The following is a 25367-nucleotide window of genomic DNA, read 5'->3' on the forward strand; positions in this document are numbered from 1 at the left end:
GTTAATGAGCTTGTGTTCCTTTCTCATAATGGTGGTGACTACCGTTTGTGCTGGTTTAAAGGCCAAAATCCCTAATCTGGCTTCCAGTGAATTTTGTGAGCTGATAACTCTATGGCTTTATTCTGGTTCCTCTCTCTGTGCCATCTTTATTTAGCCCCTGTCAGCATCTTCAACTCTCCAGACTCTCTCATGTGAGGGACCTGATACATGCTTTTCCTTCTCATGGAAATGCTCTCCCTTCTCATTATCCCCAACAATGGGCTGTATTGCACTCATTTTTCAGATCAAATTTATACATCTTTTCTTCTGAGAAGACTTTAAGCTTAGATATATATGCACAAAAACCCAGAACATTAATTTTTTTCAGTTCTTTGTCTCTTTAAGTCAGTAGTCTACTACTAATACAGTAATAATTGGCTCTGTCCAGCTACTTTAGGTTCCCCCCCCCAAATTATATTGCATTAAAAATGAGCTTCATAAGTTCTAGATTTTTAAAAAATTCCTTAGACAAGTGATAACGTAGCAGAGATGGTTTATAGTAACCATTGAGGTGGTGTCCATGACCCACCATTTTATCTGCTACCAATATAATAACCAAAAATTCCTGCCAAGATAATTCTACTCAAGCTTGAGCATATTCAGAAGGAAGTTGTACAAATAAATAACAACATAGTACTATAACTGGGGAGCTCCCAGGGTGTGTGTGGGAACCAATCATGTGAGTGATATAGTTTGGTGGAAGTTCTAGTAGGTGAAAAAAAGTGGTGAGGAGGGCGTTTGTAAAGGTTTACATTAAAGCCATTTCTAGAACCTTGGATGTATGACTAGAGCATCTGTGCTTCATGCGTTCATGAGACAAGATCCATCAGATACTATAAAGAAACGGAATGGTCCTCTTTAACCACAGTGTCATCAATCAAGTCACATCCTCTCTGAACCTATTAGCTACATTTGAAAGGTTAGGATACCCAATCTTTGAAAGATATCTCACGAAGTAACAAGTGAAGACAATAGACCTTGAGGTAGGAAACTTGGATTTGCATTCTAGTTATAACATTGTTTCTAGCTTAGCTCAAAGAGAAGTGTTTTAATATTTAAATAAATCATAATCTTCTTAATTTTAGTTTGCCCTCACTGCATCTCTACCTGGGGGGAAGTAAGCTGGTCACTGGGGCATTAGCACTAATTCTATAGTGTTTGACATTAGATACCTTCTCTTAGCTTCTCTCTGAGAGCCCTGCAAGTTCAAGATATAAATTTTGAAGGATTCATGGTTTCTCAATTTATCTTTAACACCAAAAATTTGGTTCTTCCTAATATTCACCACCTACTATATCAAAAAATGCTTAAACCATATATAAAATATATATGTATACATATATAAATCTCATGTCAACTAGAGAAAATATGGAATAAAAACAGTTTAAAAAAAAAGCTATTTTCATAGGTGAAGAAATTCAGGTTGTCAGAGGATTATAGGATTGCCTTAATTGGGGAACAGGAGAAAAAATACATTTACAAATAAGAGAGGCAAGCGGCTTAACAGTTGAGAGCACATATTTTTGATAAAGAAAGTTCTGGGTCCAAATACCGGCTCTGCTGTTGACTAGTACTGGGAACTTGGAAATGTTTCTTAAATTACGTGAGGATTATAATAATACTTACCACATACGTTGTGGAAAGAATTAAGTGGTTAAGTATAGAACTGAGGATACTCTCTGAGCACAGTGAGTCATGTCTGTACTAGTCTGTTTGTATTAACGGTGGCAGGGGTGGAACAGTAAACTGGCATTTGTGAAGTACCAGCACGTGCCTGACATGTCAACACTCGCTGACACACACGGGACACTCACATGTTTGGGTGCTCACCGTGGGCCTGACGTTTGGCTGGATGCTTTCCTTTATGTCTCCTTAACTCCATCAGACAACCTGTCATAGCTCATCATTTTTCTCACCTGCTGGACGAAACTAAGGGACTTGTCCTGCATGAAACAATTAGTAAGAAACAATTAGTAAGTAAAAGCCCTAATTCCAAAATCAGATCCCAACTCCCATTCCGGTGGTCTTTCCAAGTCACAGACTGAATTTTTTTATCTTTTTATCTAGATAGGAAGGGGTTCATGAATTGTTGACTTGAGCCATATACCTTTATTTCTTTCAAAACAAAAATCACTAAATTTTTTTTTCATGACTGTTATCAGGCCTTCCCCTCTGTGGACATGGAAATAGGAAATCGCACCATCCTGACTGAGTTCATCTTACTGGGTCTCTCTTCAGACCCCCAGTGGCAGCTGATTCTATTTGGAATATTCCTGGTGCTCTACTTGATCACCTTGTCAGGGAACATGACCCTAGTTATCTTGATCTGTGTCAATTCCCGCCTGCACACACCTATGTATTTTTTCATCGGCAATCTGTCTTTTTTGGATTTCTGGTACACATCTGTGTATACTCCCAAAATCCTGGCCAATTGTGTCTCAGAAGATAAGCGCATTTCCCTGGCTGGGTGTGGAGCCCAGTTGTTCTTTTCCTGTGTTGTGGCTTACACTGAGTGCCATCTCCTAGCGGCCATGGCCTATGACCGCCACGCAGCCATCTGTAACCCGCTACTCTACTCAAGCACTATGTCCAGCTCTCTCTGTACCAGACTCGTTGCTGGCTCCTACACAGGAGGCTTCTTGAATGCCATCGCCCATGCCGCCAACACCTTTCGCCTGAGTTTCTGTGGCAAAAATATCATCGACCACTTCTTCTGTGATGCACCGCCATTGGTGAAAATGTCCTGTACAGATACCCAGGTCTATGAAAAGGTCCTCCTGGGAGTGGTGGGCTTCACTGTCCTCTCCAACATTCTTGCCATCCTGATTTCCTATTTCAACATCCTCCTGGCTATTCTGAGGATCCGCACGGCCTCAGGAAGGCGCAAAGCCTTCTCCACCTGTGCGTCACACCTCATCTCGGTCATGCTCTTCTATGGATCCTTGCTCTTCATGTATTCAAGGCCAAGTTCCACCTACTCCCTGGGGAAGGACAAAGTGGCTGCCCTGTTCTACACTGTGGTCAACCCACTGCTCAACCCTCTCATCTATAGCCTGAGAAACAAAGATGTCAAGGAGGCCTTCTGGAAAGCAACACAGATCAGAAGTCGCCAGAGATGAAGGTTATCTTTTGGCAGCACGCTCTCATTGCACTTTCCATGTTACAAACATGTTTGTAAGTGTCACAACATTTCAAGTAAATGCAACAGGTTATACTTAAAAGATGAAACATTGATCAAACCATTTTTAATTATTTATTATTATTTTGTTGTGATTAAACTATTTTAAATCCATAATATCGAGCTGTTTGATGTTCTACAGTATTGTGTTTTGCTTCTTGGCAGTACTAGATTTTCATAAAAATTATCAGCTTGATTATCTGTGAGAGGTTTTAGAAAGAGAAAAAGAGGAATTGGTTGGGTTTTGTGCATATAGTTTGACTTTCAATCTTAGCAGACTTTGTTGTGTGGGGAAAAGATTGGAATGGCTAAATGTCAGGAAATTTTCAAGATTTTCTGCATATTTATTTTCAGCAAGGAATCCCTCTATATTCTTTCATAAAACTCTAACTGAGTATGTAGAAAATGCCTTTGTAAATTTGTATCTTCTGTATCAGTTTAACATTAGGCAAAAATATTTGAGTTGTTTAAATTGAAAACAAACAAACAATTAAACACCTTTCTAAATCTATGGAGGGACGTGTCTCTAGGATGGTGTATCACCCTGCAAGCAGGATTTGTCACAGAGAAGGGGTATGCCACATTCTTCCTCATTTCATACACCACGTGTTCTCCATGAAGGAAAGTAACATCAGGTGGAACTAACAGAAGCCAACCTACCAACCCACCCACCAACAAAACCCCCACTATATTCTAAACTCAGTGCTTTTTTGTCCTACCAGAAGATTAAATATATATGTATATTTAATATTATATCTATTTACTTATTTTTTATTTGCTTGTTTTTTGGGGTTATTTTTGTGTTTGTTGGGGGATGAGGAGAGGCAATTAGGTTTATTTATTTACTTATTATTTTAATGGAGGTACTGGGGCTTGAACCTAGGACCTTGTGCATGTTAACCATGTACTCACCACTCAGCTATATCCTACCACCTCCTACCAGAAGATTTTAAGTACAAAGAAACCTAAAGCTCCATATTCAGTATATGGCAAGTCTAGTTGGGATTTTTTCCCATACTTTTTATAACACTGCTAATTAGAGATTATTAGTTACACATGATGAATGACTAGCTGGTGCCTAAGAAGTCAAAACTTTGTTATTGAAATATTATAGTCATTGTTGTAATGATCACATACATAGAACTCATTTAAATTAAAAGTACAAAGCAAAAAATTGTGCCCACTCCACTCTTTGCACTAGCTCTGATGTTTCTGATCTTTCATTTGCATTCATTAAATAACACATCACTGCCGTCTCTGTTTTCAGCACAACATTATTAACATTCCTTTTTCTTCGACTTCCACAGAAGTTCTGTAAGTACTGGACAAGAAGGATTAGGGATGTATTCCTCAAATCTCCAGAATCAACTTAACTTTTTTTTCATATTCTCATAAATCCAATAAAGTAGAGAAAATAAATTGGATCCACTTAGAAAAAGAAAAGTAAAATTTAATTTTTTGGGATCCCAGATAGAATATATACACTTCTATTTTGCATTGAACCTAATACTACATTAAAAAAAAACTATATTAATATTAAAATGAATCAGTATATTATAGATTATAATTGTCACTAAAGCAAAAACTAATAAAAACAAAATCTTTTTCAAACAGGTGTTTTATTAATGCCTCTCCCCAGGCCTCTCCTGAAGCAGTCTATTTGCACTGAGCACTGGTTTGGGAAATATCCGTAGCTTAGACTTTGCATTATGTTACCCTGAAGAGTTTCTTCAGAGCTTATTTCACGTCTTTATTCCTCAGACTGTAGATCATGGGGTTCAGCGTGGGGAACAGCACAGTGTAAAATGTGGACACCAATTTGTCCCTCTCGAGGGAATAGCTGGAACTTGGGCGAGAGTAGATGTAGAGAATGGAGCCATAGTACAAGCCATAGTACAAGAGACCAGGTGGGAGGAGCAGGTGGAGAAGGCTTTGAGGCGGCCCTGGGTGGAGCGGATCCTCAGGATGGCAGCGATGATGAAGAGATAGGAGGCCAGGATGAGCACAGCGGGGGTGATGACGTTGGAGGCCAGGAGGAAGTACAGCACATCCTGGAAGGTCTCCTTCACATCACATGCTAACTTCACCAGGGGTGGGACATCACAGAAAAAGTCATCAATAACATTGTCACCACAAAAACTCAAAGTGAATGTGTTGCTGGTGAGTATTATTGCATTGACAAAACCTCCAGTGTAGGAGTAGACAAGCAAGCAGAGGCACCGTCTCCTTGACATGGCCTGAGCATAGAGCAGGGGGTTGGAGATGGCCACATAGCGGTCATAAGCCATGGCAGCCAACAGGTAACACTCACTGTATGCCAGCCCGGCAGAGAAGAAGAACTGAGCTGCACACCCTGCAAAGGAGATGCTCTTGTCTTCAGAGTTGCAGGTCATCAGGATCTTTGGAGTGTAGACAGAGGAATACCAGAAATCTAAAAAAGACAGATTCCCAATGAAAAAGTACATGGGTGTGTGCAGCCGTGAGTCATTACAGATCAACACCATGAGAGTGGTATTTCCTACCAGGGTCACAGAGTAGACAGCAAGGAACACCACAGAGAGGACCACCTGCATCACAGGGTTTGTTGTGAAGCCCACCAGGATGAACTCAGTGACCGTGTGATTGCTTCTCTCCATGGTTTAAAGAGACCTCACCTACAAATGAAAGAGTGAGATGTTTACCGCAACCAGTACCAAAGGAGGTCATTCTCTGTTACAAACCTGTGAGATATGGTCAAGGCCTTGGTTATTGGAGTAAGGAAGATCTGAGCAGGAATCTTGGCTGGGTTAGGCAAGTGATGGAAGCTTTCTGAGCCACAATTTATTTATGTTATTAAAATGCGTTTAGTAGTAGGAGGCCTTAAGGCTGTTTGGCCATTTATTCTTGTATTTAAAAACATTTCTTGAGCCCTTGGTGCTGTCTAGGCATTGGAATACAGAAGTGAGGTTGATAAGGTTGACCCTTACTGAGTCTTCATTTGGAAGGGAGAGATACATAATAAATAAACAAGAAAGTATAGAAATATTTTTAGTTAATGTTAGATGATATTAAGAAAGTAAAACTGGCTCATGAAGTGAAGAGGAACTGGGAGTGGAGCTAATTAAATTCAAATACTGAGGGAAAAATGTCTATTTCCCATTTCCAAGCTACAAATGAACAAGTAGTTCAAAGCCCATGAGATGTGGGAGAGGACCCGTGGTTTAGAAGGTGGTGACACATGAAGGGTGGTAGAATATGCCATCCCAATATGCCACTTTGGCATAAGAATTATTTTAAGCTAATGGCATTAAAAAAAATTAAACAGTAGATACCCAAGTACAGTGTGATCTCCCTTTTGCTTTCTGAAAATAAGAAATAAAACTTTTACGTGAGAGCTGCCCTCCTAATACCAGGAGAAGAGAAACATTCTCATTATCAAAGACAGGAAGCTGAGACCAAAAGAATTCTGCACAAAGAGTTTTTGTTAAAATAATTCTTTTTTTCTTTTTCATCCATGTTGTAGCATGTATCATTATTTAATTCTTTTTTATTGCCTAACAATATTCCTCTATGTAGATACACTATATTTTGTTTACCCATTCATCAATTGATAGGTATTTAATTTTTTCTACTTTCTGGCAATGATGAACAATGCTGCTATGAACGAATCTTGAGTAGACATCCAGGAGCAGAATTGCATAGTCACATGGTAAATCTGTATTTAACATTTTTAAGAACTGCCAGACTGTCTTTCACATTAGCTGTACCATTTTTCAATCCCACCAGCTTGGTGTGAGGGTTCTAATTTTTTCTTAATTTTCACCAAAACCAGTTGTCTGCCTTTATAATATTAGCAACGCAAGTGTGTCTGAAGTGTTAAAATACTGTGATTTTGATTTACATTTTCCTAATGACTAGTAATGTTGATCATTTTTTCATATGTTTATTGGCTATTTGTTTTTCTTCTTTGGAATAATATCTATTCAAATCTTTGACCCATTTTTAATTAGGTTTTTTGTCTTTTTATTGTTAAATTGTAAGAGTTCTTATATATTCTGGAGACAAGTCTCTTATCAGACATATGACTTGCAAATATTATCTCCCATTCTTTGGATTATCTTTTTATTTCTTGGTGATGTACTTTCATGAACAAAGGGTTTTAAATTTGATAAAGTCCAATCTATGTATTTTTTTCCTTGCTTGCTTTTGGTGTCTTATCTAAGAAATAATCTAGCCCAATAGCCTAAACCTGTGGTCACAAAGATTTGCTCTTTTTCTTCTGAGATTTTTATAGTTTTAGTTCTTAAATGTAGACCTATGATCCATTTTGAGTTATTTCCTGTATATGGTGTGAGGTTGGGAATCAACCTCATTATTCTGAGTGTAAATATCTAGTTGTTTCAACACCGTTTGTTGAAAAGACTATTCTTTCCCAACTGAATTGTCTTGGCACCCTTGTCAAAAATCAGTTGATTATTGTTTTGGTTTCTTGTTGTCCCTGTAACAAGTTACTTCATACTCAGTGGCTCAAAATAATACAAATATGTTACCTTATAGTTCTTTAGGATTAGAATTTGGACTCAACCTGGGTCCAACAGGGCTGATATCAAGATGTCAGCAGGGCTGTGTTCCTATCTGGAGACTCTCAGGGAGAACCCTTTCCTTGACTTTCAGCTTCTAGACACTGCCCACATTCCATGGATCGTGATCCCTCTCCTCCATCTTTAAAGTCAGCACCAGCATGTCTCTATGACCATTCTTTAACAGTCACATCTCCCTCTGACTCCTTCTGCCTCCTTTTCAACTTTTAAGGATCCTTGTGATTATGTTAGGTCCAGCCTATAGTCCAGTATAATCTATTTTAAAGTCACTTGATTAGCAACCTTATTTTCCACTTCCCTTGTAACCAAATATATTCACATGTTCCAGGGATTAGAATGTGAACATTTTGGAAGGCATTATCCTACCTACCAAAACCACAAATGTAGCAGTTTTTTGTTTTTTTGTTTTTCCTGGACTCTCCATTCTACTCCACTGATCTTTATGTCTGTCCTTATATCAATGCCTCTTACTGTAGCTTGTAGTAAGTTTTGAAATTGAGATGTGTGAACCCTTCAGCTTTGTCCTTCCTTTTAAAACAATTCTTACCTTCCTTTCGCCTACACATATATTCTTAGTTACTGTTTCACAATTGCTTCTCTTTGTTCAACTTGTAGAAATCATTTAGATTTTGCCACTTCTTTGGGTCTTTATTTCTTCATGAGGGCTTCCCTGTGATATAAAACTTATATTACATAAATTTGTATGCTTTTCTCTTGTCTTACGTCAGTCTAATTTTCAGGCCCAGACCCTAAAGTAAAAATTTGCCTCCTCTGCACAGTTTTCCTCCACAATCATAGAGGAAATTCTCTCCTCAGTTATTCTGCAGGAGCCTTTGACACATTTATCATAAATCCCAGAGAGAGAATCAAACTGAGCATTAGAGTGAACTGTCACAGTGGAGACCTGCAAATTAATCCATCTGGTTATGGCAAGTAAAAAGAAATAAGTTATTGTAGGTCTTTTGGAGTCCCAAAGCCCAGGATTTAGCACTGCTTTCCAGTTTTTATAACTAGCCATGTACAATTCTAAAAAAGACATATCCCAATTTGATACCATCTGTAGTGGTAGTTCTCAGTTCTATCACAGTCACAAATTTCCACTTTACAACAAGCATTTTTTAATGCTTCTTTTATAGTCCTAAAATGAAATTTATAGTTAATGTAACATTTTGGTTCTCTGAGACCCAAAATCCAATCTGGGGGTTGTTCTCCCACACATAAAACAAGCAATACTCTGGACACCAGCAAGGTGTCCAAGAATTCAACAGAATTTTAACATTATCTACCCTGAGATAGCATTGGATTTTACAGGAAAAGGCTCAGTCCCACAAGACTGCTCCTTCTCCCAACTTCAGATACCAGTTGCAAGCCCAGGTTGTTACCTGTACTTCTGAACAACTTGCTATAAATCAGAGGTTTCCAGGAGCCCCACCTTGGGTTTGATTAGTTCCCAGAGCAACTCACAGAACTCAGAGAAACATTTTATCTAGGAGTTATGTGAAGGAATAAAAAGACAGCTGGAGAATATCCCTGAGGGGTAAGATTACTTGCAATGATATTGTGCCCAGTTCACCTTTTCATGAGTCTACTGGGTCTCTGGGGTCATGCAGAGATATGAGCCCATCAGGAAATAAACTCCATGAGAGTAGAAATTTTTGTCTGTTTTGTTCATTGCTATACAACCAGTACCTAGAATTTTACCAGGCATATAGTAGACACACATACATATTTAATGAATGAATGGATGAATGAACAAATGAATGAATGAGTTGCAAGAGAAACAAGTCGATAGTATCAATTTTCTGGGTGGCTTCTAATGATGGCATTTTATCCTTCGACTATCAGCAGAATTGTTTGAGATCTCATATGTGTTTTCTGGCACGAGTAACCCTTGGCCAGTTGTATTGCCTGCAGAAAGGAATAGAAAGAAACAAACAAATCTGCCTACAAAATATCCTTACCAAATATTTGTTTGTCCAAATGGACCGAGTCTGTATTGTCAGCTAAAGAATGCCACCATCTGGCCCTACGAGGGTTGAGTCATTAGCCACTGAATTTTCCCATCCTTCAACACACCCTGAAAAGAGTTCAGGGTGAGGATGAAGAATGAGATACTGTGCTCTGGGAAAACTGGCAGGACAGGCCTTCAAATAGATATTTCTGGGAGAAAATTCTATGAATGCAATTTCTTGCATCTTCCCATAGGAAGAGGAGCACTAAGATCACTAAGATGTCTGTGTCTTCTGACCAGCAGCAACCTTCTACCAAGCCGTGTGCTCGATTGCACGACGCCTCTAAAACCACTTATGTGCTGACCTCCCCTCTTGTGTCTTCAGAGCAGCTCCTCTGAGGCATCTAAGAGGGCGTCCCTCGTGTCTCTCAGGCAATAGTCCTAAGTCCCCAAATAAAACTGAAACTCACGGCTCTCACATTGTGCTTTTTTATTTCAGTCGACAGTGTCAGAGAAGCTTTTCAGGTCAGCAACAGACTTTCTGTCACAGAATGCCACGGTGGATATAGGAAGCCTGCTTTAGAAATCAGAGCTGACTGTTTAAACCAGAGACAGCTTGGATACCATGAAAAAAAAAATGACTTTCAGGCAATTAACAAGGATTCCACTTCTCCACCCAGAGGCGACACTGCAAAGGCTCAAATTCTTTATATGTAAAGCAAGGATAACTTATCCCTCCTATGGTGTGTTGTTACTGAGATAACTCAAAGGAGGACTAACCACAGTGCCTGGCACATCATAGACACTCAGGTAACCAGTGGTTCTCAAATGTCATGCCCATAACATTCACCTGGCCCAGCCCAGAGCTCCTAATTCAGCAGGCTAGCGGTGGGGCCCAGGAACCAGCTTTCACTGAAGCAGCCCAACGGCTTGTCTGTGGATCAAGTCTGAGAGATGCTGAAATAAATATCATTTGTTTCCTTATTTTTCTTTATATCAGGAGTCCTGCCTCCATTATAATGTTGTGAAGACTCAAAGGGTTAACAAATACAAAGATGTGTTGCATGTTTACATTTTAAAAGAGAAGCTACAGACAGATCTACTTTGAATCCTAACACCAACGGAAGAAGATGGGGCACACATTTCCCTGGGCAGGGACTGACTTGAAGAACTGAGTTCTGTGTTTGTTAATCACAGTCAGAACACTGTGACAATCCAGCTGTGTTTGCTAACTAGCTGACAGGTTGTCCTTCCTAACTAAGGACATATTTTTGTGTTAAATTAAATAATGCACTTTTCTTTCAAAACTGTTAAAATATAACCTTTTATATTTAGAGAGAAGCTTCTCTTAGCTGGAATTCTTCTCAAAAATGCCATATGCCTTTGCGCTGTCTTAAAGAATATTAAACAAAAAAATTTGTACTTTTTTGGATGTCTTTTGCTCTTTAGAAAAATAATCTCTAGTAATCACTGCTGCTTCATTCTGTTACCTCAGTTGCCCGTGAGATATTAACACTGCTGTTTCTTTCGTAAGTGGTTCCTGATAGTAGCTTGCTTGTTTGTTTTTCTGGTGTATTTAGGTTATTATTATTTTTTTCTTTCATCCCTTGTCTTTTTCTGCAATATTAATGGATATTTTTGTCTCTAATAATGAAAAGTGCTACTTCTTCTTGTGAACTCTCAGAAGTTTCAGAAACTTCAGTAGGAAGATGGTGAAGATATTTCAAAAGAGGCCCCTTCATTAGCACATATTGTATCTTAGTATGTGAATGATCTTAAGACTGGTTGTGAGGAACAGGTAACATTTTCCGTCTAACTGTAGCATCTGAATTAGTCAACTTACCTAAAATTCTCAGCAACATCATCACCTCAACAGAGTTCAAATCTGCCTGTCCCAGAATCTTTTATGCCAGTTTCTGAATCCCCAGGGTTGTACTTCCTGCAGCCCCTTAGGAGTTCCTAGGCTTTGCTAATAACTAACAGAACAATTAAATAGCATTGCGTGTTGACAAATTGGGTATTATTCAATGATGGGGAATTTTTTTTTTGAGACTACAATTCCCTGGTGAAATGTAACGTCAAAATTTCCATTGTCATTCTCTCTAGTTATGTAGAAGGCAAAATAAACATGTGTGTACATGCTTGTGTATACTATACATTTATATCCAGATATTTGCATATTAAAGCATATACGCTCAGTAATGCTGATATCTTTATTATCTGCTGAATACCTTTTGTCCTTCCAAATCCATTCTCTACACTTTTAACCTGCTCTTTGCTTCAGGATGCTCAGCTGTCTTAACTGTATCAGTAGGTTCCTTTGTGCTCTGTCTGCTTAATGGGTTTAGCCAGTGGTTGTCACTGGCAGGGAAAGAAGTGAGGTCAGAGTGATTTTTCCCTGTCCTCTTTTTTTGCAAAGATACCACAGATGTCTGCATTCCTGGACCTAGACCGTACCTCCTGCCAAGTGACCCATTTCCAAGCTCTCTCTCCAGAGCGTATAACCTCACTCTGTTCTTACACCATCAAGAATAGAGAAGTAACACGCTCTGAAGTTATTAGTTCTAGGGGTAGTACACTATTTCTTGGGATACAAGTAGAAATTATACATATCTTGTGGTAAGTTGGCTTTTGCTGAAATTTAAATCTGGACTATCCAATGGAAGAAAAGAAACAGGCAGGCAGAAAGCTGTATTGCAATATTCAACTCCCAGAGACAAGAAGGGAGCAATTTCCCAATGTGCCACAAACCCTAGATCATAACCAAATATTTTGTTGTTCAGATATTTGTGGCAATGTCTCATGGATTAGGTGATTCTTATGGAATGAAGTAGGTAAGAAAACAACCAAGGTGATATTTTCCTTGTAAGGAAAAAACATCTGTCTTTACTTGGATAAAAACTACCTCAAGATGATCTAGTAGGGAAATGACACTCCTGGGTAATTCTCCAACGTGAGCTACTTTACAGCCACTGAAAACTTGGACCGATGGGGAAACATGGACCCTTTGAGGAAGAATCTTGAAACTTAGCCAATGTGTACACTGTACATCTTCTTCCAAGGCTTCTTATGAATGGCTAGCAACCATTTATGAGAGTAATCTTATATTGGGAAAAGGTAAATATCTAGATCTTCTGTGGGTTATTGGATACTGACTCTGAATTAACACTAATCTCCAGTGATGGAAAAACATCAGGGGTACACACTTGACAGTGGGTCTCGTAAAAATAATTTAAAGATAGTTTTGGCTTGCATGCATCTCTCATTGAGCCCAGTCAGAATAGATATGTAGATGATTATTTTTAAACCCAGACCCAGACATCGTATTGGGTATAGCTACATTCAATAAAACAAACCCCTCATTTTAGCTCCCTGTCCCTGACCCATGGAATGAGGCTTACTGTTGTTGGGAGTTCAGGTAGAAATTTCTGTAACTGCTTCCCCTACACCCCCTCAGCTAAGACAGTGTACAAAATGCAGTGTTGCGTCCCTGGGGGCAAGTGCTGAGATTAGTGCTTTCATCAAAACTTGAAGATGCCAGGTTGGGGATCTCAGTCCATCAAGTTGAACCCCTCTCTTTGTCTGAGGGGAAAGGACTGAGGGTCTTCAAAGGGGAGGTCATGAGTGAACCAGGGCAGAATGCTTCCCCAGAGAAACACCCTCAGGTGCTCTGACCGGTTGGAATCCAGGAAGTACCCTGGTCATGCTGGGCTCCTCCTGCATCGAACTGATAGGGACCACTCTGCTGGGCAGGGCGATTGATGCCAATCACCAGAGAAAAATTACTGGAGGCTGTAAAATGCGATCAAGAAGTATCATGGCTGGAACCCAGGGGATTTAGCAGTGTATTTCCTAGCATCCTCTTAGCCTTCTCTGTCAAAGGAAAGGTACCACAAACAAATAAAAACAAGATAATCAAAGACCCAGTTCTAACAGTAAGATAATTTGGACAACTTACCAGGTAACTTTCATTCAACTGAAGTGCTGAGAAAGTGTGAAGGGACCAGAGCCATGCAAGAAGGGAGGTAGAGAGAGAGGTTTGTTTTGTGATTATAACAATGGGAAGTTACAGTAAATTTCAGCTATATCGATCCTATTGCCCACCTCCTTTTTTTTTTTTTTTTTTTTTTTTTACCAGATACAACACTGAATGTGAATAAAAAACCCCATATAGTGTGATTTTGGGGATCCCAAAAGTCCTGCTCTCCAGAAATGTCCACTGTCCATCACATGCTGTGAAAGACCGTAAGTATCATTTTTTTAAAATAGCATGTGTAAATCCAAGGAAATTTTTGCGTGCAGAAGTACACTCACAAACATTTGTACTTACAAAAATTTGTATTAAAGCTCATATATCTAAAAGACACAGTTTAGAAACTACTTTCTTTTAAGACTTTAAACTTCATTTGTATTTTGAGTAATAAAATTCCCTTAGAAATACATGCTGTAATTTCAAATTAATGTTGAAGATTCTTCTGAATGCTTTACAACCATAAGCTGCAGACGGAACATTCCCAACAGTGAGTAAAAACACTGACTGCCAAATTTACACTTAAACATATTCTAAAACATTCTCTAAAATACTAATGCCATATATTTAATTAAAGTTTTATTACTGTTTTTTTAATGTCTTCCTAGGATCATCATTATCTGTATCTTACCATCTTACTGGAGTCTGGTAACGTTATTTAGACTTGGTTTTGGAGTTGAGATTACTTTTTCATACACAAAATATTATGGCTATACACTTAGGTCAGTGAAATTTACCGTATCTGGGTATATTGAAAATTATTTGGAGAATGGGACTTGTTCACTTCTGTTGAAAGGATTTAAGTAGGAGATCTTGACAAGCAGTTTGAGTATCTTTATTGTAGTTAAATATCAAGATTTACAATGCTAGGATGTTTCAAGAATAGGTTTATTACACCAGCGTAACTTTTTGTTACTGACATTTCCCCATAGAATGATACAGTTAGAATATATTTTATAGAAAATATTTTATTATTAATGGGTAATAGATATCTTTTAGAAAATGAGAGTCTGCATTGGCATAAATAGCTTTTGGTCTTAGAACGTTGTCTAAATCAAGCATCTTAGGGTCATACAGTTGGGCCTAGCTTCTGTTGGGTTACTTCGTGTTACAACAAGTAGTGATGATATATGCTGGATTTAAATTTCAGGTTAATATATATCCCTGCCTGTGCTGATTAGTCTTTCCTGCTCTGAGTGGAGTTGCTGCATTTTGGGGAACTACTTGCTGACATTTTACTTTCTTGCATTTTTTAAATTGCTTATACCTATAGAAATAAGGACGTATTCAGGATTATTGAAATTAATTACATTAACATTGTTTCAGTTTTAAAAATCAAAATTTTATGCATCTCATCATATTTCCTCACTTGCCTAATCACTCCCTTTATATATTGCCTATAAAATTTTTCTCTTTAGAATAATGTGCACCCATAGAGTTTTATTTCTCAAGTTGTTTCACCTCATTGTAGTTATTATTATTATTTATTAAAGTGATTGTGTTTTGATGCTCAAAAAGTCACAATTTGGAAGCAGAAGTCCATGGAAATTCACTACTATAAAATGCAAGAATAGCCCAGTGGGTTATACAATGATTCACAAAAATCATATCTATGGGAACTTGACTGAATTTTTTCCCTAATTGCATAACATGGGTAAGAGATGTAGATTGAAGAGGTCATGCTTGCTAAGTCTAGTTGTACTGATTATTTCATGGATGTCTCTGGATATTTGTCTTAATGATTTTGGGGGAAAAATATGTATAAAATGCTTAAGAAATTTGGTTATGGGTATGGAAACTGATGATTTCCACTACTTAATATTCATAGAAAAAAACTGAAAAATTAATTCAGCATTCTTTTTCTATTCCTAGGAAAAACTATCTAGATACTATTCTATGATTATCAGCCAGTCAAAAACCTTCATATGCTAAAGGAGTGTGCTGTTATCTCACTGTAATAAGATAGAAGGGAGGTTTTGGTTTCAAGTTCTTTGTGTCTAATCTAGAGTTACATGAAATTTAATGAAAATCCTTCTATTATTATATTTAAATTTTATCCTCCAAATTGCCTTAATTTCCTCATTTGGGTGTCTTGAATGGCCAGGTATCAAGAGTGCAAATTCTTTAACAGTCACTGTGAGAATTCTTGATCATGATGGAACATCATGGCTGCACTTCTTGAAATATAATTACCTGATGAAAAATTGTCTTTGCATCTCATTAAAAGGAGTGAATCTTCATTTATTTGAAGAGTTTACTCAGAGCCTCCTTCACATCCTTATTCCTCAGGCTATAGATCATGGGATTCAACATGGGAAACACCACAGTGTAAAACGTAGAAACTATTTTGTCCCTGTCCAAAGAATAGCTCGATCGTGGACGAGCATAGATGTAGAGAATGGAGCCATAGTACAAGGTGACAGAGATCAGGTGGGAGAAGCAGGTGGAGAAGGCTTTGAAGCGACCCTGGGTGGAGCGGATCTTCAAGATGGTGGCGATGATGAAGAGGTAGGAAGCCAGTATGAGCACAGAGGGTGTGATGACATTGGAGGTCAGGAGGAAGTACATCAGAGCCTGGTAGCCATCCTTCCTGCCACAAGCCAGCTTCACCAGGGGAAGCAGATCACAAAAAAAGTCATCAATAGTGTTGTCATTACAGAAGTTCATGGTAAAAGTTTTTTTGGTAATGATGGAAGAGTTAATAAAGCCACCGAGGTATGAGGCTGCTACCAAAAATGCACATAGCTTAATGGGCATGGCCTGAGAGTAAAGCAGTGGCTTTGAGATGGCCACATAGCGGTCATAAGCCATGGCAGCCAACAGGTAACATTCACTGTACCCGAGCCCAGCAGAGAAGAAGAACTGAGCTACACAGCCAGCAAAGGAGATGCTCTTATCCTCAGAGATGCAGATCATTAGGATCTTTGGGATGTAGACAGATGGATACCAGAAATCCAAAAAAGACAGATTCCAAATGAAAAAATACATGGGTGTGTGCAGCCGGGAGTCATTAAAGATCAACACTATGAGGGTGGTATTTCCTAACACAGTCATAGAATAGACACCAAAGAACATGACAAAGAGGACCACCTGCATCACAGGGTCTGCTGTGAAGCCCAGCAGGATGAACTCAGTCACTGTGTGATTGCTCTTGTCCATGGTTATTGGAATCTTACCTAAGAAGAGAAAAAAATGAGAATTCAGTTTTAATCACTGGCCTGAATACATAGAAAATATGTGAAATAATCTATGATCCAACAATGTAAGTTTTCATTTTAGAAAGTATTTTCATTTTGTAATAAACCACTTAGACTTTACAATTATATATATTATCAAATGATAAATTTGGGTACATTAGTCTTTTCAATAGTTTATTTGAGCAAACACTATTTGAATCACACAGCTATCAAATGAATTATGAGTACCCCAAGGAGGAAAGCTAGGAGAGATATTTTTATAGAAAAAGGCACAGATCAAAGCAAGACAATCATTTGATTGGCAATAGATTAAGCAGTTGACAAATCTGGGAAAATCTACCTGGCTGTTTGTGATTGGTGCTTCTTAAGTTTCATTTTCTGGGATTCAAGGGCATTAACTCTGGCTTAACATTTTATTTTGCTTACAATAGTTATCAGGGTATAAATAAGAGCCACCGCAGTCTAATGGCTCACTTGTTTAATGACTTTAGAAATGCAGTTCCAAAAGTCTGAAGTTGGGTACTGTCCCCCCCTCCACCTTAGGAATGATTGTTCAAATAAAGGATGTACTTATAATTTCTGTTTTCTTGTAGTTTAGCCTTCTTCATCATGCCAGTCTGCTTTACTGCTAAATGTGTGATTTCTTAGCTTAAAGTGTTACTTGTTTGTAACTGGAACTCTGAACATCACTTATTTTTAATATATTTTGTGAAGAATCAAGCATTTTTCTTTTAGCACTTCCATATATTGTGACACCCTGAATCCCTATAAATTCTTATCATAATAATACTTATAGGGATAAGAATATACTCAGATTATAAGAATAAAAAGTGAATATATACAATTTTGGGGAGGAAATGTATGCAGGAAAATAATATAGAAAGATGGGATTATAAAAGGCAAAGGATTAACTATTTTTTCCTTATTCTATCAATAAAAATATAATTGGCAATAGTCTAAATAGCCAATTTTATTTTATTTTATTAAAAAAATTTATTGAAGCAGTCAGTTACAATGTGTCAATTTCTGGTGTACAGCATAATGTCCCAGTCATGCATATACATATGTATATTCATTTTCATATTTTTCATTAAAAGTTATTATAAGATATTGAATATAGTTCCCTGTGCTATACAGAATAAACTTTTTTAAAATCTATTTTTATTTGCATGTAGTCAGTTTTAGATGTAAGCAATTCATATACAGTACGTAAGCAGTATAGGAGAATAAACTTACAAGTTATATAGAACTTTTAATGCACTATAATGTTTTTATCAAGAATTTTTATCTTAATAACAATTAGGCAAAAAATTACATATCTTAGAATACGACCACAAGACTTGGCATTCCATCCAATGACAGAAATGTGCTCACTTTCTTCAGGATTCCCTGCACGTAGACTCCAGCTGTGCTCTTGAACTGGATAGACAGGAATATATCTAGTGTCTGTGCATCCATGCACTGAAGGAACAGTTCCAGTCACACTAACTTCCCACCAACTAAAGTTGCTTTATAGCTAAATAAACAAAAGTTTCAGTGAATATGACAGTTATGTGTATGCTCGCCATCTTGGAACTTATAAAAACACTGTTTGTCCAAGGTTTTATTAGTGTTAATAAAACCTATTTCTGAGTAAAATGTAGGACACTATCTGACTGTCCCTCTGAGGCTTTTGCTACCATTTCTCTTCTAAAGGTCCCTGTGTTGGTTCAAACCCACACACAGCTAAATTCAGTGATGGTGCTTTGCTTCTCATCTGACTTGATCTACCAGTAGTTTTTGACAGACTTTATCCATTCTTCCTGCTAGAAACACTCTTTTCACTTGGTTTCCAGGTCATCAGACTTGCCTGGGTTTTCTTCTACTTCTAAAACTTCTTGTTTTCCAGTAGCTTTAGAATTATGGCCTCTAGGTTTGAATTTTGGAATGCCCCAGAATCAACCCTTGAATCTCTCCTCTTTTCCATCCACAGTCACTCTGGTGGACCATCTAGTCTAATGAATTTAAGTGCTGTTCATATGTGAGCCCCCCCATTGTGTGTGTATGTCTCTCTCTCTCTGTTTCCTCCTGACCATGCCTCTTCTCTAAACTCCAGATTCACAGATCCAAATTCCTGCTTAACATCTCTTACACGATGTCCACTGGGAAGGTCAGGAAAAAATGAGTTTCCAATAGTCCATCCGAGGCTGCTTTGCTCTCAGACTTCTCCACTGTAGTAAATGGCATCGTGTCAGTTTAAGGATAATCATTGGATATTTTTTACTCTTGTTTGTCTTTTGCTCTGTAGCTGACTAATCAGTGACTTCTTGATTCTACCTTCAAAATATACCCAGAATCTGACCCACTTTCCCACCTCCGGTGGTTCAGCCCTGCACTGAACCACTGCTATCTCACATCTGCATCACTGCAGAGCTTCCTGATGGTCTCCCTGTTTCCTCCCCACTTCTGTCCTTACCCTGCTGAGTCTCTCAGCCAGAGTGATCCTGTGAGAACACCAGTTAGATCACATCACTGTTCTTCTTCAAACACTCCAATGACTTCACAGTTTATTCAGAGTAAAAGTCCAAATCCTTACAGAGACGTACAAGCTTCTTAGCTTTCTGCTCCCGGCCCCTCCTGTTCTCTCCTTCATGGTTCACTCCGCTCCAGCCTAGTAGCAATGCTGCCCTCTTTTCAACTCCTAGAATAAACTGGTTTCACTCAGAGCCCTTGACAGTTACTCTTCCCTGTGGATAGAATGCCCTTCCTCGGGTATATTTATAGAGAATCCTCTCCCTTTTCTCAGGGGTCAGTTGCCACTCACATTACCCCTTTCCAGGTGTTCCCTGATCACCTTGGTGCAGTCCACTTCCCTGACATTCTTATACCCCTTTCTACTTTACTACTCTCCCTAGTGCTGCTCACTCTCTAGTATTACATATTGCTCATTATTCAACGTATTCTCCTTCCCCTCCAATAGAATATCATCTTTCCCACCTACTTTTGATGCAAAATGTATATCAGTTCAACATTTATCTCATTTAAATTTGTATGTTTACTATGACGTTTTGTGGGCTGTTTATTCTAAGTTGGGTACTGTCAATACAAACTGAGAAGTTTGGCGACGGAGCAAAGTCTTTAAAAACACGGATCCAGGAGAACTAAAAGGGGTTTCCTGTGAGAAAAAGTTGAAAACTCTTGTACTGAACCTTAAACTTAATATCTTCTGTTTCTATTTGTTTTATGATTCTCATAATTGTGCTAGAATTTATCACACATTAAAATAATATCTGAGCATTTTGAATACTTTACTCTGAGTCAAGTACTGTGCTTAATGTTTCATAGGCATTATTTTATTTATTTCCTATTATTTTAATTTAAGAATTAACAGAAACAATTTTACAGAAGACCAAACTGAGATTTCATAAGTAGTTAGTAATTACACAATTAGTAAGTGGTGTTGTCTTACTCCAGAGACCTGGTAAGTCACCTCACTTAATATCTGATATTAGATTAACAGTTGTTTGTGGGCTTCATGGGTCCTTCTCTTTTTGGTTTCAACACCCTAACTCAAAACCAGTAGGATAATTCTGAGAGACTCATGCTGTCACAGGTAAGTACCTCACACATGTAGCATCAGATAAATACTTACTCATGGCTTCCAAATGGTCTTCCGTCAGAGTCCTGTGTCTCTTCCGTTTACAGCCAATTCTGTTTATAAGTACAGAAACATTCTGTTCACCTTTCCCAGGACCGGGACACTTACTGGCAATTGTCATAGTCACAGCCAACAAAGGATGACACCATGGGTCCAGATGACTTATCTTTATTCAAGTTCCCCAGTGTATTTGATCCTTAAGCACCTCAGGGGTTCATAGCTTTGAAAGTCTCTGAAAGGCAATTAACTAAAAAGTGTGTTAAACTCAGTGCCAAAGAAGAGAATTATTTAAAAAATTAATGACACTAATTACTATATTTTAGAAATTATTTTTTATAAAATATCTTCCTGAAGTCTTTATTTAATTGGCAAACACCTATGGAGTATGAATTGCCGTTTCTACTTCAGACAGGGAAATAGATCATGTCAGTTAATTAACTTGCCCGGCGAAGTGCAGTCAGGATTTGAACCCAAGGCGATCTGATTAGAAAATTCATAGTCTTACCCTTAGACCAATTGTGCTTCAAAGACTTAATACTTGAGTCTCTATTCAGCTAACATAATAGTGCTTCAAAAGTGAACTGCACTTATCCTGAGTGTTTATAAACATAGGTTTTGCACCAAACATATTTGGCCTCACTTTTCATCAACTCATTACCCAACTTTTAAGTGACAAGAAACCTGTCATATTGGCTAATGTCCTTAAAAGCAACTTGTCAAGTTTCTCCATTATTTATCTTAGTAATATTTATTGAGTACTCAGTATGCATCAGACACCACACTGAATGCTTTAAAGTCATTGCATTTTAACTTTCACAGTAATCTTGTGAAATAAATATGATTATTATCCCCATTTTAGAGGTGGGCTATATGAGGCACAGAAATGATTCTATGTGCATTGTTCAAAGTCACAAAATGTAAGACTTGTACAAGGAAGATTAAAGCTGTTTCTCTCTGTGCTAATCAATTGTCCACAAATCTCCCTAATTATCCAGCATTTACTGTGTTCCAGTACTCTGCCAGGCACTGTGGAAGGTGATAGAACCTGAAGCATGGGGCGTGGCCTCAAGAAGGTGCACTTTACTGGGAGGCACCAAATCTTTGCAAACAGACAAATACAACAAGTTATGATGGAATTACCTGTTGTACCTGATAGTGAGAGGCAGGCCAGAATGGAGAGCTTGCCAGGAAGCAAAGAAGGAAGCACTGTGTGTGTGATCAGAGGTTTTTCACAGGAGGGAGAAACATGCTTGTGAGTTTGAAGATGTGTGGACAGTTACCATGCCTGAGGAAGACATTTCTGGCAAAAGGCACAGCCACCAAGGCACTGAAACTGGAAATGGAATGGATGGTGGAGGAACTGTCAAAGTCCGTCAGATCCATCGGGAGCACACAGTGTATTTGTTGGCATGACGTTAGATGAGAGTTCAGAGGTATTTTCATGCCACATTCACAAAATTCTCAAAGACAATGCCTTCACTTGGACCAACATTAAGATGCTTGAAGTGTCAGGGGCTGTGGCTAAAGGCTTGGTGGTGTTAGGGAGGCAGCTACCACTGCCGGAATCAGTATGTGCAGAGCCAGGCTGATTAATGAATGCTAAACACTCTACTCCATTCCTACCAATCTCAGGATTAGGGGGATGAGGAGACACCCTCCAAGAGACTCCAAGTGACCACCAGTGATTATAAACCAAATCAGTGGCATGGCTGAGTCTGAGACTTGGTGCCTCTGACTCCACATTCTATGCTTTTTCTCCCACAGCAAATTCCTCCAAAGCCTTCTCCTGCTGTGACATAAATCCTCCTTCTCTTTAGGTATTTTTGCTGTTAGTCACCTCTTGAAGAGAAAGGGGCAAATAACCTTTGATTTCTTAAGCATCAGGCCCTAAGCCTGAATTCTGTGGACCTTCTCAGCTGAAAATGCTCAACTGAGTCCACAACACAAACACACACAAACGAAACAGTGCACACATTTTCACCGTGTTTCCCTTTAGGCTTAAACATGGATGCTAAGTCACAGGTTAAAAGTTTTACCTTAAGAAAGGAGTTCTCTCCCAGTTGGTCTCAACCGGAAGGCTATGACCACTTGGCAGTAATGCTAAGCTGCTGTCCAACATTCATTTTAAATGCATCTTTTGTCTTCCTATCCCCGGGATAAATTTTTTTTTTAATTGGACTTTTCATTATTTTGAGCCTGAGTATAGATGGCCCTTTTTAGTTTGCTGTCCCCTAGGGCTCATGCCACAAAGCTTATTCCTGTGGTAAATAGTTCTCAATGGCAATTTTGTTTTTGCATGTTTGTGTCAATTATAGTTTTATTTTTTCATTCCTCCCCTTAACGTAAATTGTCATTTCTCACCACAAATAGTTGGGAAAGCCCAGTCTCCTTTTTTACTCAGTTTCAGAAACTGCCATAGATGATAGTGAGGTATAAAAACGAAGCTTTGAGGCTCCTGTCATAACAGAATGGAAATGACTGTTGAGTTGTTATGGGAATAAAACAAGATTTCTGTGCCAACAGTAAGTCTGAATCACACAACTTACCGACCTCTGTAGCAAGACCTCATCCCGACATTCTAATATTCAAATCAGCAAGTTCCAGAATCTTTGATAACAGTCGATCCCAAGGGTTTTACATCTATGGCATTCCTCATGGTTTTGTAGCTTGAGGGAATGGCAAACAAGGCAATTAAAGCAAAACTATGCATTGACAAAGTCAGGTCAATTTTACTTAATAAGACTTAGACAGGTTTTGTTTGGAGACTGAGATTTCCCCAGTGATAGATATATTCAGCCATAATTTTCCTTCACGTTCTGTATTGAGTTTTGCCGAATCCAAATATGCGTATAGAAGGCATGTATTCACTATGTACAACTGAATATTAGTAAACACATAGGTATCGATATATCTGTGAGGTGCTTAGATATCGTCCATCTGTCCTTCTAGATAAACTGCCATCCTTCGCCATCCTGTTCCCTGGTCTCCAGGAAACCAACCTGAATGAACTGTATTACTTAAGATGGCCAATGGAGGGAGGAACTAAAATGAGAGAAAACGCTGGGTTCGGAACACTTATTTCCAGACTCTGTCCCCGCACAGGTGGTGACGGCCTCATTAATCCCTAGACCGACGTCCCGGCTTTTATCTGGTTTCTCTCACTGCAGACTCTCCTTCTCTCTCTGGGCTCTGGTAACTGCTCTTTCCCCTTCTCCCTTCAGGCCTAGATGTAGTACGATGATGTGTCAAAGGACTAGTCTATCCTTTGTCATTTTCTCATGTTCTGTTCACATATTTATAGATATTCCCTTTATTAAATTCCCAAGTTGCCCAATCTGAGTGGGCCATTTGGTCTCTGACTGGTGACATAATTAACCTTAGCTGTAGCCCTGGAATCAAACCTTTAAGCTGGGTCTCTGGGATTAGTTTGCTCACGTATTTAAAGAATGAGCAAATATATCACCTGCCAGAGAAATGGGACACTGGTGAGCGCTGGCATGTGGTGGCATCGTGATAATTTAAATGATCATTAGTAACGTCATAGCATGTCTGCTATTGGAGAGCAAAGCACTGAAAGATGAGTTAGTTGTAGCACTGATGGTGCCCATGATGTTGGCTGTAGAAATCATGGGGTCTTCTAAACTGAAAACTGCGACTATCCTTCCGTGAACATGCAAGGGCACTTGGAGAGCCTCAGCAGTAGGTTTGAAGGAGCTTCTCATCTCCTTTAGTCCCTTAGGAAAGATATGGTTGAGGTCCAAGCCACGGCTTGATTATAAGGACTGCAGACAAGCAATACCAATTAAATTCCAAACATCACCAGATGTTTTATGGTAAGGGAAAGGACCTGATGGAGGGGGGAATTGAGATCATAAAATGATGGTGATACGGACATGGGGCAGACAAGAATGGAGCTAAAAACAAAAATCTTTGCCTGAAGAGGCAGTTCCTAACTTCCCCCACCTCAGAGAGTCAGCTTTTCCCTGTACAAAACTCTTCTAATGACTGTACTCAGGGAGTTGCCTTATGAACTCATGTGATTCTCCTCAACAGCCACCCTCACCCCTCCACATTGCCTCTGTAGTGAATATTGCTTAGCCCAGATGATGAAATCAAATACTTGCTCTTAGAGCAAATATACACTAAAAAAGGTTATGAGACTTCACTGATCTCCATTAGTAAGAATCTAGAAAGCATGCGATTGGCTTCTAAAAGTGGTAAACCAAGGAGAATGAAATAAAGGGATTATTCAAACCAAAGTTATCAACATAGGTGCACCCATATGAGATTCAGGAATTCACAGTGTGTCCTCAAGAACACAGGAATTTATACTATAATTAAGCATTCAGTCTGACTGATTCTTTTGAACTGTTTAATACTTACTGAAGAGAAAAATATCCCCGATGCAATGACGTCAAAGCATGTGGATAACATCAGTACCATAGGCTTAATTAATTTCTTCATTATGTCTCTATTTAGTGTTGTAGCTTACTAAGTTTATTTATATGCTTATTTGTAATCTTTTTGTGTTTTAGTAATATTATTTGGACCTTCCCTGTAGTTGAGGTAAACTTACAAGATAAAAATGAGTAAAAATTTTCACAGGCTAGCAGTGATTTCTTATTTGGAAAATCAAACAGTTTTCCTAAAGTAAATAAAGCAGGAGCAATGTATCAAATGGTTAATTTTTTTAAATAAAATTTTAAAGTCAATCTGACTTTTATATCCACCATTTTAAACAAAATTTTGCTTTTT

At 38.5% G+C, this 25367-nt stretch overlaps 2 protein-coding genes and 1 pseudogene across 2 annotated transcripts; 1 reads left to right on the forward strand and 2 right to left on the reverse strand.

Annotated features, from left to right (window-relative positions):
• Positions 1 to 2204: 2204 nt before the first annotated feature.
• LOC105081028 (olfactory receptor 9G4) lies at positions 2205 to 3158 on the forward strand. The gene has a single exon (XM_010970149.2). It carries the CDS (start codon positions 2220 to 2222, stop codon positions 3156 to 3158), a length of 939 nt encoding a protein of 312 aa, XP_010968451.1. The 5' UTR covers positions 2205 to 2219.
• Positions 3159 to 4924: 1766 nt separating this feature from the next.
• Positions 4925 to 5853, reverse strand: LOC141578943 (olfactory receptor 9G19-like; annotated as a pseudogene).
• A 10166-nt stretch (positions 5854 to 16019) lies between these two features.
• On the reverse strand, positions 16020 to 16937 carry LOC141578944 (olfactory receptor 9G19-like). Its single transcript, XM_074373025.1, has one exon. It carries the CDS (start codon positions 16935 to 16937, stop codon positions 16020 to 16022), a length of 918 nt encoding a protein of 305 aa, XP_074229126.1.
• Positions 16938 to 25367: the final 8430 nt, after the last annotated feature.

The sequence above is a fragment of the Camelus bactrianus genome, chromosome 10 (genome assembly GCF_048773025.1).
Source record: "Camelus bactrianus isolate YW-2024 breed Bactrian camel chromosome 10, ASM4877302v1, whole genome shotgun sequence".
Classification (NCBI taxonomy): domain Eukaryota; kingdom Metazoa; phylum Chordata; class Mammalia; order Artiodactyla; family Camelidae; genus Camelus; species Camelus bactrianus.